General features: G+C 49.8%; 1 protein-coding gene across 2 annotated transcripts in view; it reads left to right on the forward strand.

The window, feature by feature from the left end:
- ZDHHC7 (zinc finger DHHC-type containing 7) overlaps nucleotides 1-5018 on the forward strand; it is a 40093-nt gene extending 35075 nt beyond the window's left edge. For both annotated transcript variants that reach the window (XM_030925116.1, XM_030925117.1), the window contains exons 5-8: nucleotides 270-366; nucleotides 1508-1589; nucleotides 2251-2381; nucleotides 2954-5018. In XM_030925116.1, the coding sequence (XP_030780976.1) occupies nucleotides 270-366; nucleotides 1508-1589; nucleotides 2251-2381; nucleotides 2954-3130 (487 nt within the window). In that variant the 3' untranslated portion in view covers nucleotides 3131-5018. The remainder of the gene's footprint in view (nucleotides 1-269; nucleotides 367-1507; nucleotides 1590-2250; nucleotides 2382-2953) is intronic.
- The last annotated feature ends 10040 nt before the right edge of the window (nucleotides 5019-15058 follow it).

A 15058-nucleotide genomic window follows, 5' to 3' on the forward strand; every position in this document is an offset into this window, starting at 1 on the left:
TACTGGGGGAGAGTCTGAAAACTCGTGGAGTATGGCTCAGTGTGACCTTTCGTTCCAGCCTGTTGGTCCACTGAATATTTTCTTTAGGAAACAGAAGACATTTAATTAAAATGATAAACCTTAAAGGAATATAGTGAGTATGTATATTTTTTTGACATGCTGTATTAGAATATGCATTCTAATTTTCCTCCACCTTTGATTTTATTTGGTTGTGTTACTCTGGTTTCCTCAGAGCATGGAATAATGAAAAATCAAACTCTCCTTTTCAGTATTTGCAAAAGATGTATTCGGAAAATGGATCATCACTGCCCGTGGGTGAACAATTGTGTAGGAGAAAAGAATCAAAGATTTTTTGTGCTCTTCACTGTAAGTAAAAATATTTTTGTAGTGACTTACATTGAATTTGAAATTCTTTAACTGCTTCTTGCCTGGAGCAGGGAAATCTACTAACGTCAGACTAGTTTCTCTCCAACCTTTTCTCCAGGATTCAAATTATAATACTGTGCTATCATTGGCAACAAGTAGTCCCAATAAATAAATAATATGTTGCTTGTATTATTTTAGGTGTTCACTGTAATTCTCTCCCAGATGTCCTCAATCACTATTGTTTATTAATAACAGGAATCTTCCTAAAATATGTTAGAGTTTTTTTTTTTTTTTTGAGACAGAGTGTTACTCTTGTTGCCTAGGCTGGAGTGCAGTGGCGCAATCTTGGGCTCACTGCAACCTTCGCCTCCCAAGTTCAAGTGATTCTCCTGCCTCAGCCTCCCAAGCAGTTGAGATTACAGGCATGAGCCACCCTACCCAGCTAATTTTGTATTTTTAGTAGAGATGGGGTTTCTCCATGTTGATTGGGCTGGTCTTGAACTCCCGACCTCAGGTGATCTGCCTGCCTTGGCCTCCCAAAGTGCTAGGATTACAGTTGTGAGCCACTGTGCGCGGCTATTTATTTTTTTATAGACGGGGTTTTGCCATGTTGCCCAGGCTGGTCTTAAACTCCTGAGCTTAAGTGATCTGCCCGCCTTGACCTCCCAAAGTGCTGGGATTATAGGCGTGAGCCACCATGCCCAGCTGTATTTTTCTGTAAAATTATTCCACTTGGTCTAAAATGTCAACTACTGCAATTTAATCCTTCCCTCATTTTTTTCCCTGACAAATAAGATGGAGGTATAAACATGGTGTGTCATCAGCCTTTGCTCCTAGAAAGATTTAATTGTTTAAATTACTAACTGGCTGGATGGATGACTCAAGGTCAGGAGTTCCAGACCAGCCTGGCCAACATGGTGAAACCCCATCTCTACTAAAAATGCAAAACAGTTAGCTGGGTGTGGTGCCTGTAGTCTCAGCTACTTGAGAGGCTGAGGCAGGAGAATTGTTTGAGCCTGGCAGGCGAAGGCTGCAGTGAGCCGAGAATACCCCACTGCATTCCAGCCTGGGCAAGAGAGGGAGACTGTTTCTAAAAAATATAAAAAATAAAAGTGACTAATCCATCTCCCCCTCATTCTAGATGTACATAGCTCTGTCTTCAGTTCACGCTCTGATCCTTTGTGGATTTCAGTTTATCTCCTGTGTCCGAGGGCAGTGGACTGGTAAGTTCCCTGGCTGTGTGTCATGCCTGGCCGTGCATGCTGTTTTTTGGGTAAAAGGGGAAGGCTTTAAAGGAAGAAACAGGTTTCCAATTTTGAAGGAAATCATTGCAATTATTTTAGGAATTGAATTTTAAAGAATTAAGTTTTAACACCACCATTTTGCTAGTATATTGTTTCCCCGAAAGCTTGTGTCCGTCTCCTGGTCAGCTAGCTCTCCATTGTTCAAACTAGTCTTTGCGTTCCTTACGTGAGTGATCGACCCTAATCAAATGTAGTGAAAACAGGCGCTCATTATCCTACCTTAGATACGCAGTGAGGTCTGGACTGGCTCGTCCCACCCCAGGTGGACATGGGGAATGGACTCCTGTGAGCACTGCTCACTGGAATGGGTGCACACAACTCCTCTGGTCTGGCTTCAGTTGCCATTTAATTCACAAATACAGTGTCAATAGAAACCTCAGAAAATACAGACTCTTTTGAAACCACTGGCCAGGAAGTCATGGTATGAATTTTTGCTTGGAGGGGTGGCCCTCTGTTGCTCCTTGGAGAACAATGAATGTGCCCATTTAGCAAGTGAACAACCTCCCCCTGGAAGCCGGCCAAACACTCTGCCACTTGGGGTATTCAGGACCGGTTATAACCGACTTCCTCTTGTCCGCAGAATGCAGTGATTTTTCACCTCCGATAACTGTAATCCTGTTGATCTTCCTGTGCCTTGAGGGTCTTCTGTTTTTCACTTTCACTGCAGTTATGTTTGGCACCCAAATCCACTCCATATGCAACGACGAGACGGTAAGCTTTGTTCTCGGCTGTGTGGACTTCATATGTGGTCCAAGCTTGAATGGAAAGTCCTAATGTCAACAACAGGTGCCTGTGGACTGACTCGGGAGCGTAATGGGACGGTCTTGATGAGCTTCAACCGGCTCCCTCTGTTTGCTGTTTCTTTCATTTTGTGCGGTGCATATTTCTGGTCTCAGTTTGATTTGCCAATCAGCAGAGCCAGGCAGATTCCCAGCTCCCAGTGCAGTCAGTAAATTTTAGGGAATTGACTGCCTTTAGGGCCTGGCTCTGCAGGCCTGGAGTGGCGCTCAGTAAATGTTTGTACACAGTAACTAACAAGTGAAAAACGTTGGTGCCTGGCTGGGAGGGCCATCGTGGTAGTCGGGGCTGGCCGCATGGCTGCAGCCGGGCTGGGCTCACAGAGGCCATGGGGGTCTGGACTGGGGCAAAGCGGGGAAAGAGAGTTCACTCACCGACCCTCCATCGAGCCCACACTGTGCTTGAACACGGTGTGATTCCAAGGCTTGGTGGGGTCTGCCGAGCTTCCTGGAGCCGCTGCCACTTGCTTTTCTTTCTGCTTCCAGGAGATCGAGCGATTGAAAAGTGAGAAGCCCACATGGGAGCGGAGGCTGCGATGGGAAGGGATGAAGTCCGTCTTTGGGGGCCCCCCCTCACTCTTCTGGATGAATCCCTTTGTCGGCTTCCGATTTAGGCGACTGCCCACGAGACCCAGAAAAGGTGGCCCGGAGTTCTCAGTGTGAGGCCCGGCTCATCAGGCTGGAACTGGCTCACAGACGTCCACTTACTTGTTTGGGGTCTGCAGGGTATCAACAGCTCATCTGTGACCAACAGGGCAACTGGAACCTACACAAACCAATTGCTTGCAGCAAGCAGAGTTTTATATATTTATAGTCACAGATGGCAGAGGAAGAGGCTCTCAGTCTCCACCTGTACAACGACGGAAAGGTGTGTGGCCATGCAAAGAAGCCAACCACCATGGCCTCCTGCAGAGTTGGGACTTCTGTGGAGAAGACTGGGTTATTACATGGGTTATTCAAATCCTGTGTACTGAGCTGCTGTTTCCAATCATGAAAAACAGTCAATCCAGTGAACAGGGATTCTCCGAGCAGTTATTTCAGGGGGCTCCTGCTGACCCCGCCACTCAGCAGTGCACTCCCTGGATCACAGCAGGGCGTTTACATAGAAAGACGTTTTGGTCTCGATTAGCTCCGATGCTTTGCACTGAAGTTGCAAAAGATCTGTGCACTGAACAGTGAAGGTGGCTTCCGGCACACTCCCCGCTGCCCCGGAAGAGACATCCTTTGACTCTCAGCAAGTCTGTGTATGCGTGTGTCTGTGCGTGTGCGCGCGTGTGTGCATGTGTGTCAAAATTGCCAGTGTTGTTTAGGCAGTGTAACATTTACCGGCTGTGTACAGCAAACAAGCTATTTTTTAGAAACCGACGTTTCAGGGAAGAGGGGGAGAACCACGGGGTCCTGCCCGTGGTTACTATGAATGTATTGCTGTTGGAGGACATCTTGATCCAAAGAACAGCCGTTCCTGTGCGGCCCTTCGTTGCCCTCCTGCTTTCATTTTTTAAAGAAATCTTGAGTGCTTGAGGGCCTTGGAACCGATTTTTTTTTTTGTTCCAGCCAAATTAGCAGTGTATAAATGGCACCTAGGTAAGAGCAGAGCCGTGGCTCAGTGACTTGATACTTTGGGCAGCTGGATCCTGTTAGTGGTGTGTGGGGCAGGGGAGGCATCCCAACTGGAGAGGCAGGGCCCAGCTCTTGGGTACCTCTGGGAAGGTGAGGGGACCATGAGGCAGCCAGCCCCTGGCAGGGGCGATTGTGCCACCACACAAGCAGCGCTCCAGCTGGGAATGGTCAGATGGGCGCCCTCGTTGGATTTTTTAGTTAGCGTTTATGTTTTCTTCTCCACCCACGGCACAGGTGATAAAATAGGATCCTTGGTGCGGAGCTTAAAATTACGCCAGAAAGCCAACAGCTCCCCTCCATGGGGACTTGCCTTAAACTTGCCTGGTTTGTACATTTTTTGCCGGATGCATCAAGAAGCAATCTGTGACAAAGTCTGAGGGCCTTCCTTTAAACGTGCCCTCCACGCTAAGAGAAGTTGGCGTCTCCCTCCCGGGAACGGTTTTGCCTTTCTGTTCATCTGTGAACTGTTTTGTTTTTAATTCCTCTGTACCCCATCCGAATCAGGGCTTCTACCACTGCTGATGCAAAACCACAAAGGGACCTACCTGAGCCACCGTCCTAGCCAAGCCAGCAAACCTGCAGGGGTTTGGAAGTGGACTCGGTCACCGCAGAAGTGTGTGCGTCACTGGGGGAAGAACTGCGTCATAGCCACCGGGACAAAGCGTAGATTGTGGGTGATCCTGGCGACACGAGTTTCCAGGATTGTTTTGCATATTCATTTGCACATTGTTGTCGGGGTTGGACATGCGTGTGGGCTTCAGTGTGAGGCTTTTAATATGTATATCCTGTTATATCAATAAAACAATTATCCAAGTGGTTGAATCCTGTGAGACTTGGCAAGTGTGTGCAAATCAAGTATACTTGACTTTTCAACCTCTTCTTTCAATGTAACTTTTATATGAAATAAAGTAATCAATTGACAGTTCTCAAATGGCTTCCAAAGTGCCCGTTCTTCATGGATGGCAGTGTTTTCAGGGGGTACCTTTCTGTGGTTCGTGGATCCAGCCTCAGGCTGTTAAGGTCACTCCCAGTTTCCAGAACCTCTAAATGCTTTCATGCCCATGACGAGTGACCTGGGCGCTCAAGCACGACTCATAAATGTTGCCCAGTGAGTACTGTTGCTTGTTGAATGTTTGACTCCCATCCTTTTACTTAGTCCTTTTTTTAGTGCTCTTTAAAATAAAAAGTGTTTCAAAATCTCTCTCCACAGTCCAGAATCTCAAGTACCTACAATCTGATTTTAATTCATTCAACAAATTTGTCTAATATTTGCACTGTGAGGGAACCAAAATGCCCACTTAACTTCCAGAGGCCAGATGGTCAGTGTGTGCCGCAGCCCTGCCTTGCATGTGCTGTGCCTTGGGGCGCCTGGTGGCATTCCAGACACGCAGAAATGGGAAGGAGACTTGAACACCGAGGCACGCACCTGAGCTGGACCACTGCATGGGCAGCAGCCCTCCAGCTTGTATTTGTGGCTCTGCTGAATGTTGCTGCAATGTCAAAAATATCCCCCAAATAGGAAGGTGGCTAAATCCTATCTTCTATTGTATGTGAACTTGGGTTGGGTATGGAAGCAGGGGAGAAGCTTGAAGGGTAGCCTGGGAGTGACACACAAAAAGCAGGATGCCCATAAAAAAAGCACAAGGGCCCTACAGCATCTCCTGAGGAACCTCTTTTTTTTTTTTTTTTTTTGAGACGGAGTCTCGCTCTGTCGCCCGGGCTGGAGTGCAGTGGCCGGATCTCAGCTCACTGCAAGCTCCGCCTCCCGGGTTTACGCCATTCTCCTGCCTCAGCCTCCCGAGTAGCTGGGACTACAGGTGCCCGCCACCTCGCCCGGCTAGCTTTTTGTATTTTTTAGTAGAGACGGGGTTTCACCGTGTTAGCCAGGATGGTCTCGATCTCCTGACCTCATGATCCGCCCGTCTCGGCCTCCCAAAGTGCTGGGATTACAGGCTTGAGCCACCGCGCCCGGCGGACTCTTCTAATTTTAAGATTGCATGTTGAGCCGCCTAGGCTGATCCTCTAATTTTCTTATTGTACACTCTGTTTTCTGGAAAATCTTTAGCTTTGCTTTTTTTTTTTTTTTTTGAGACAGGGTCTCAGGCTATGGTAGTTTTAATTTCCGGAAGCTTTTTATTTTCCTTTGTGGTTTTGAGGAAACATCATCTCGAGTGTCTTCTGCGGATGCCCTGCCGCTCGCTGTCTAAGGATACTGGGGTTTTGTTTTGCGTTTCCCCTGGCTTCCTGGGTGGTTTTCTCCAGCCTCCCCACTCTGCATTCTCTACTCTGCGTGCTCTCTGGCTTTCCTATTGGAAGCTCTCCTCCATGTTCTGCGTGAGACACCAGCCCACTGCCTGGTAGGGCTGTGTAGGGAGCCAGCTTTTCTGTGAGGAGGTCCCCATCTCCTGACTGGAAGACTGGCTGCTGGCTTTTCTGGGGCTTGGTAGAGAAGGGCCCAGAAGCTTCGCTGGGCAGTAAATAGACCCGCCCCTCTCTCCTTTTCTGCTCCGAGTAGTGCCTGGTGTCCTTGACTCTATGATCTACCAGGAATAGCTGCCTCTCTCCTTTGGGTTCTGGGGGGTGGTACCTAGGAGTCTGACCTCCTCCTACAGAAAATTCTTTCCCCATCCTTCATATCTAGGAACCACTTGTCAAGCTCCAGTGTTCCTTGGTGCTCTCTCCCCATCGCTGGGAGGCAGTGTGGCCAAGGTGGTCATTTCACGGGTGGGGAAATGGAGGCCAAGCAGCTTTCTGACATGCCCAGCTGGGTGAGTAACAGGGCTGACCTCTCACGGTCTATCAGCCCATGCTCAGGAGAAAATTTCCCCAAATACTCACCATAGCCCTTGTTCATGGAAGACCTGCCTGTCCTGTGCTAAGATTTAACACGCACGGTTTCCCTGAACTCTCACAATCACCACCATCTCATGGATGGGGAAACTGAGGTTGAGAGAGGTTGCTTAGAGGCCCATAGGTAGCAAACAAGGATCATATTATGTTTTAACATTATCAATACTAGCTGTTTAATAATGGTGCCGTTACTAATAATGTGAGAAACTGTAACAGGGACTTTCCTGCAACTCACCTGATCATCCAGAAGCACAGAACTCCATGGGAGCCAAGAGCCACCACTTCGTGGATTTTCACACGTCACCGATGGTGGCCACATGGGAGGAGGGTGCCAGGCGAGGGACTTAACCCTGCGGGGAGAGAAGGGATTGGCCCATCAGCGTGCGCTGCATGACGACCACCAGGGGGCGCCATGATACAGTAAATACGCACTACTCAGCCCGCGGGAACAAGTTCACCCACTGCTGGCTCATCTGCTCAGCAGGTTCACAGGTATTTACAGAGCACCTACTGTGTGCCAACAAGGCGCCTGCCCTCAGTAGACACAAATTGGCTGGGTGCGGTGGCTCACATCTGTGCTCCCAGCACTTTGGGAGTCCAAGGCAGGTGAATTACTTGAGGTCAGGAGTTTGAGACCAGCCTGGCCAACATGGCAAAACCCCGTCTCTACTAAAAACACAAAAATTAGTGGGGCATGGTGACTCATGTTTTTAAATCCAGATACTCAGGAGGCTGAGGCAGGGGAATCGCTAGAACCCAGGAGGCGGAGGTTGCAGTGAGACAGTGAGGCACTCCAGCCTGGGTGAACAGAGTAAGACTCTGTCTCAAAAAGAAAAAAAGATACTAATACAATAAATTAAATATGCAATTTGTAGACTGATGTCTGCTATCAGTGCTGAGAACAGGAGATATCCACTATCAGCGTGGATATTGTGAAGGAGGAGTTGTCAGGGAAGGGCCCTGGAGGGAGGTGAGGGGCTGTAACTGGGTTACCTGACTTGCAAAGGCCCTGGGGCAGGGAAGGGCTGGGTTCGTTGCAGTACACTCCTGTGGGAGTTTTAGTCTTTTTTTTTTTTTTTTTCCCCGAGAGAGTCTTGCTCTGTCACTCAGGCTGCAGTGCAGTGGCGAGGTCTCGGCTCACTGCAACCTCTACTGTCCATGTTCAAGCAATTCTCCCACCTCAGCCTCCTGAGTAGCTGGGATTACAGGTGCCCACAACCACGCCTGGCTAATTTTTGTATTTTTAGTAAAGACAGTGTTTCACCATCTTGGCCACTCCTAACCTCAGGTGATCTGCCTGCCTCAGCCTCCCAAAGTGCTGGGATTACAGGCATGAACCACCACATCCAGTTTTAGTCTCTTTAATGTCAATGTGAAGGGGTGGCCTGCCCCTCTACACCTGTGGGCGTTTCTCATCAGGTGGAACGAGAGACTTGAGAAAAGAAAGAGACACAAAGTATAGAGAAAGAAAAAGTGGGCCCAGGGCACCGATCTCAGGATTTATTGATCATTATCTTTACTATCTCAGAAAGGGGGAAGTGGCAGGACAATAGGGTCATAGTAGGGAGAAGGTCAGCAAGCAGATGTATGAATAAAGATCTGTGGCATGAATAAGTTTAAGGAAAAGTGCTGTGCTTTGATGTGCATATACAAACATCTCCATAAACATTTCCAGTGCATAAAGAGCAGCATTACACTAGCACATCCCACCTCCAGCCCCAAGGCAGTTTTCTCCTATCTCAGTAAATAGAACATACAATCCGGTTTTAAACCGAGACATTCCATTGCCCAGGGATGGGCAGGAGACAGATACCTTCCTCTATCTCAACTGCAAAGAGTCCTGCCTTCCTCTTTTACTAATCCTGCTCAGCACAGACCCTTCACGGTTGTCGGGCTGGGGGACGAACAGGTCTTTCCGTTCCCATCCACGAGGCCGTATTTCAGACTATCACATGGGGAGAAACCTTGGACAATACCTAGCTTTCCTAGGCATAGGTCCCTGCAGCTTTCTGCAGTGTTTGTGTCCCTGGGTACTTGAGATTAGAGAGTGGTGATGACTTTTAACAAGCATGCTGCCTTCAGGCACTTGTTTAACAAAGCACATCCTGCACAGCCCTGAATCCATTAAACCTTGAGTAAACCCAGCGTATGTCTCGCAAGGACAGGGTTGGGGGTAGAGTTACAGATTAACAGCATCTCAAGGCAGAAGAACTTTTCTTAGTACAGAACAAAATGGAGTCTCTTATGTCTACTTCTTTCTAAATAGACACAGTAACAGTCTGATCTCTCTTTCTTTTCTCCACATCAATGTGGAGTCAGAACTGGTTAAGACCCCAGAATGCTGGGGCTCTGAGCTGCAAAATTCATCCAGTTTAGTCTGCCAGGCTTAGAGAAGGCGCCGAGGGGTTAACACCACACAAAGGGTCAGCAGGCTTACTATGGGAGAGCCTCCTTGAAGCCAGGTTTCTTAAGAGATGGGCTAGCTGTTCCCCCAAAGCCTAGGAGCAAAGCAAATTTGGCTTCCGAAGAGAAGTGACATCAAAGGCCTTTCCCTCTTGGGTGGGTTGTGAGGGCTCCTCAGGTGGGAACGCTGAGGTCAGCTGGAGCAGGGTGGAGGGGTGGTGTGAGAGGCCAGGAGGGGTCTGTGCATGGCCTTTCTTTGGTCTCTGTTGGGTGAGGCCCAGCCATCTGCAGCACCAGGGAACACTTGCTCCCTGGGTGGCCTGGAAGGCTGACTGTTGCCCAGCTCCATGGAGAGCTTGGGAAGCCCCCACCTGTAGCTGTCAGCACTGGGAAGCTCCCAGCTCTGATCAATCAGAGCGCCTGCTCCAGAGAAGCAGGGAGAAGTGGGACTATGGCTGGGTCCCTCGGGGACAGAGCAGCACCTGCTGAGGCTTTTGCTTTATATAGCCAGGGAGAGCAACCCCAGACACACACGTGTGTGATTCAAGCGGCCCTGCTCCAGCCAGGCCAGAGAGGAGCAGCCAGGACTCATACCCCCTTCCCCTGCACCCCCCCTCCCCTCCTCTGGGCTCTGGGTGTGATGAGTGGGAGCTGGGAGGGTTTCCCTCCCTCAACATGTCCCTTCTGCACAGTGGCTCATGCCTGTAATCCCAGCACTTTGGGAGGCCGAGGCGGACAGATCACCTGAGGTCAGGAGTTCGAGACTAGCCTGACCAACATGGGGAAACCCTGTCTTTACTAAAAATGCAAAAATTAGCCAGGCATGGTAGTGTGCGCCTATAATTCCAGCTACTTGGGAAGCTGAGGCAGGAGAATTGCTTGAACCCAGGAGGCAGAGGTTGCAGTGAGCTATCACACCACTGCACTCCAGCCTGGGCGACAGAATGAGATTCTGTCTTGAAACAAAACCAAACAAAGCATGTCCCTTCCTTTCCCCCCCTCAGCCTGTAACTTCCCCACCGCAGCATCACATCTAACTGGGGGAAGGCTCATACCGAAGCTGTTTTCTGTCCCCCACATCTTCATGTGAATGAACTTGTTTTTTTAGGGGAGTGCTTTTCAAAGCACATTCCCCTCCGTGGACCAGGAGCATCGGCATCACTAGGAACTTGTTAGAAATGGAAATTCTCAGCCCCACCCCAGACCTCTCCAATCAGAAATTCTGATATCCACCCAGTGATCTGTTTTAGCAACACGCTCCAAGTTGAAAATCACAGCTCTGGGACCCAGGATCAGAAAGAGTAGGGGATTCCCTGGGTGGAGGGGAATAGGCTTTTCCAGATCAATGCAGCCAGAAACCACCAAATCCGGTCATCTGCCGGCTATTCAGCATCCCAGCACCAGGCTCACCAGCTGTGAGGCCCAGAGTGGGTCATCTCCTGCCTCTGCATTTCAGTTTCCTTGTCTGTAAAACGACAACAACTTCTGCCTCATGCAGCTGCTGGGAGGATCAGCAATAATGAATCCTGAAGGGCAAGAGGATGCTTGGCACATAGGTGCTCAAGAAATAGTAAGGATGGCTGGGCGTGGTGGCTCACGCCTGTAATCCCAGCACTTTGGGAGGCAGAGGCAGGTGGATCACAAGGTCAAGAGTTCAAGACCAACCTAGCCAATATGGTGAAACCCCATCTCTACTAAAAGTACAAAAAAAAAAAAAAAAAAAATTACCCTGGCGTGGTGGCAGGTGCCTGTAGTCCCAGCTGCTCGGGAGGCTGAGGCAGGAGAATTGCTTGAACACAGGAGATGGAGGTTGCAGGGAACCAAGATGGTACCACTGCACTCCAGCCTGGGCAACAGAGTGAGACTCCATCTCAAAAAAAGAAAAAGAAGAGAAAAGAAATGGTAAGGACTATCATAGGATGGGCTGCAGAGGGCTCTGCAGCCTTCGCCTCACTGGAAGCCAGACCCATGGAGCAGAGAGTGGGAGGCCTGATTCCGTGCCCATCTTGTTTACCCCTTACTTGGTTTTTTGGGATAACATGGTGATCACAGTTAAGATGGTCTAGCGGTTTTCTGTGGGTTTTTTAAAAAAGAAAAAAAGCAAACAAGAACATAACCAACCAAACAAAACCAAGTCCATTTATAACAAAATCCACCAGAGTAAACATTTACAATCTCCCCAGAAAGTGTTTTATCCATGGCAGAGAGGCCTGTGGGATTTTAAAAGGCTGCAGCTCTTGTCTTTTAAAACCACGAACATCTTGGTGTTTGTCTAGAGCTTTTCTCTCTGCCTGGAGGTACTTTTCCATCTGTCGTCCTTTCTCTAAGTAAACCCCAGTGAGATGAGGGGTGGCCTTCTCCCAGGTGCTTGGACTGGACACACAGACACTCCACCCCAGGTCATCTTGGGTTAAGACTGCAAGCTGGTAGCTGAGATCTAGATCTACCTCCAGTGGTGTTGATAAAACACCTTTAGTCAGTTGCTAAGATCTACATATCAGGAGATTTCATCTTGAAATTCAGATTCATTGCTTTCCTGGGCCCCAATTCTTCCTGCCAAACTGGCTGGAGCTGGAGGCTGTGCCTGTGCACACCCACCCAGGACAGCATTTCAGTTTAGAAAAATAATGTATTGAGGTAAAATTCATGTGACGTAAGAGCAACTAATTTAAACCGAATAAAGTCAATAGCGCTTAACATCATATATTTGCAATCTTGCACCAGCTCAATCCTATCTAGTTCTAAAACATTGCATCATTCTCATTAGCAGCCAGTCCCTCCCCCTCCTCCCCGTCTCCTCCTCTTCCTCCCTGCCTCCTCCCCCTCCTCCATGCCTCCTCCCCCGGCCCCTGGCCCCCACTAATCTACTCTGTTTCTATGAATCTGCCTGTTCTGAACATTTCATAGAGATGGAATCTTGCAATATGTGTCCTCCTGTGTCTGGCTTCTTTCACTCAGCATTATGCTTTCAGGTTCCGTCCACGTGGTAGTGCGTGTCCAGACTTCATGCCTTTTTATGGCGGAACATGACAGCATCACGTCTGTACTGCTGGTATCCACCCAGTATCCCGCAGCAAGCTGGAGGCAGGGTGGGCCCTGATCCCAGCTCCTTTTTGCCTGCTCTGGCCTCAACCCCTTCTCTACCAGGCCTCGCTAGCTCACTGCCCCAGGGGCCACTCATATTGGCGGCAAACGTCCTCTAAGGAGCAAGTCTCTGATGGATGCAGGCAGCCCCTGTGCTTACCCTCCTAGCTGTGTGCTGTGTTTTATTAGAAAAAAACATTTTAACTTTTCACTTTGAAATAATTTCAGACTTACAAAAAAGTTGCAAATATAGCAGAGATTTCCTACATACCCTTTACACAGCACTCCCTGCCCCCCGCTTTTTTTTTTTTTTAACAGAATTTCACTCTTGTTGCCCAGGCTGGAGTGCAGTGGTGCGGTCTCAGCTCACTGCAACCTCCACCTTCTGGTTCCAAGCAATTCTCCTGCCTCAGCCTCCCGAGTAGCTGGGATTACAGGTGCCTGCCCACCTTGCCCGGCTAATTTTTGTATTTTTAGTAGAGACGGGGTTTCACCATGTTGGCCAGGTTGGTCTCGAACTCCTGACCTTGTGATCCACCCGCCTCAGCCTCCCAAAGTGCTGGGATTACAGGCATGAGCCACTGTGTCTGGCCCAGCATCCCCTGCCCCCCCTTTTCTTTTTTTTTTTTTTTGAGATGGAGTCTTGCTCAGTCGCCCAGGCTGGAGTATGGTGGCATGATCTCCGCTCACTGCAAGCTCCGCCTCCCAGGTTCACGCCATTCTCCTGCCTCAGCCTCCTGAGTAGCTGGGACTACAGGCGCCCGCCACCTCGCCCGGCTAGGTTTTTTGTATTTTTAGTAGAGATGGGGCTTCACCGTGTTAGCCAGGATGGTCTCGATCTCCTGACCTCGTGATCCGCCCGTCTCAGCCTCCCAAAGTGCTGGGATTACAGGCGTGAGCCACCGCGTCTGGCCCATCCCCCCATTTTTTAATCATCCAGGCCAAAATGTCAAGCATCCCCAAATGCTAATGTCCCGTCTAACCACTGAGCAATTTTTTTTTTTTGAGATGGTGTCTTGCTCTGTTGCCCAGGCTGGAGTGCAGTGGCATGATCTCAGCTCACTGCAACCTCCACCTCCCAGGTTCAAATGATTGTCCTGCCTCAGCCTCCCTAGTAGCTGGGACTATAGGCATCCGCCACCATGCCTGGCTAATTTTTGTTTTTTTTTTTCTTTTGAGATGGAGTCTCACTCTGTTGCCCAGGCTGGAGCACAGTGGCACGACTGCGGCTCACTACAATGTCTGCCTCCTGGGTTCAAGTGATTCTCCTATCTCAGCCTCCTGAGTAGTTGGGATTACAGGCACATGCAACCACACCCAGCTAATTTTTGTATTTTGAGACGGGGTTTCACCATGTTGGCCAGACTGGTCTCGAACTCCTGACCTCAGGTGATCCACCTGCCTTGGCCTTCCAAAGTGCTGGGATTACAGGCATGAGCCACCGTGCCCGGCCTTTTTTTATACATATATATTTTTAAATTAGAGATGGGGTTTCGCCATGTTGGCCAGGCTGGTCTCAAACTCCTGACCTCAGGTGATCCACCCACCTCGGCCTCCCAAAGTGCTGGGATTACCGGCGTGAGCCACCGCACCTGGCCTAACCCCTGGGCACTTATTGACACCAGGAGGCTGGCATGGAGGCACCACTGTTAACTCGTCCACAGCCTTCTCCAGATCTCACAATGTCCTGCGGGGCCCTTCTCCTGGCCCTGGATCCAGTCCGGCTCTCACAGTGGTCACATCTCCTGGGACTCCTCAGTTGGAGACAGTTCCTCAGTCTTTCCTGCCTAGCACTGGCCAGATATTTTGTAGAATGTTCCTCAATTGGGGCTTGTCTGATGCTCCCTTAGGAACACATCCAGGTTCTGCTGTGCCCCATCTAAGGCCTCTGCTCCCTTCCAGAGGAAGCAGCTGCGGAGAGAGGAGTAAACAGGCGGGGAGTGCCAGCCATGGCCACCACTGTCCTGCATCACAAAGATCAGGCTTCCTGCTAAGAACTGGAGCCTCACAGGGGAAGGGGCTGAGTGGACAGGCACCACTTGTAGGATCTGCCTCTGCCCTGAGATGACTCCATCTACCCCAGGAGGGCACCGCAAGGGCCAGCCTCTTCCTGTCTGGGCTCTTCGCAGCCCTCCAGCCCCTCCTTCCCTGGGAGGCTGAGATCACAGCAGGGGCCCCCGTTAAGCTAGGGCTTGTGAGTGGTCGGTGGGCTGGGGCGCTTTAGAGACGAGCTTCCTGCTGGGGCCGGAGGCTCTGAGCCCCACCTTCGGGGTCTGGGGACAACATCGTTGGGGCTGCCCTCCTGGCCCAGCCCTTCCTTGCTGGGGCCTGGGCAGCCAGGACTGGGCTGGGATTGGGGTACACTTGTTCATCCAGAAGGAGCTAAGTACCTCAGCAGCTGGGCTTGCTGAATTGTGCGTCTGTGATTGTGTGTCTGTGTGTGAGATTGTGTGTATGACTGTGTGATTGTATGATTGTGTGATTATGTGTGATTGTGTATGTCATTGTGTGCGTGATTGTGCATGATTGTGCGTGTGAGCGTGAATATGTGATTGTGATTGTGTGCGGCTGCGTGATTCTGTGTGCGACTGTTTGCAATTGTGCTCGTGATTGCGTGTGTGTGATTGTGTGACT

This window comes from Rhinopithecus roxellana, chromosome 20 (assembly GCF_007565055.1).
Source record: "Rhinopithecus roxellana isolate Shanxi Qingling chromosome 20, ASM756505v1, whole genome shotgun sequence".
In the NCBI taxonomy this organism is placed as follows: domain Eukaryota; kingdom Metazoa; phylum Chordata; class Mammalia; order Primates; family Cercopithecidae; genus Rhinopithecus; species Rhinopithecus roxellana.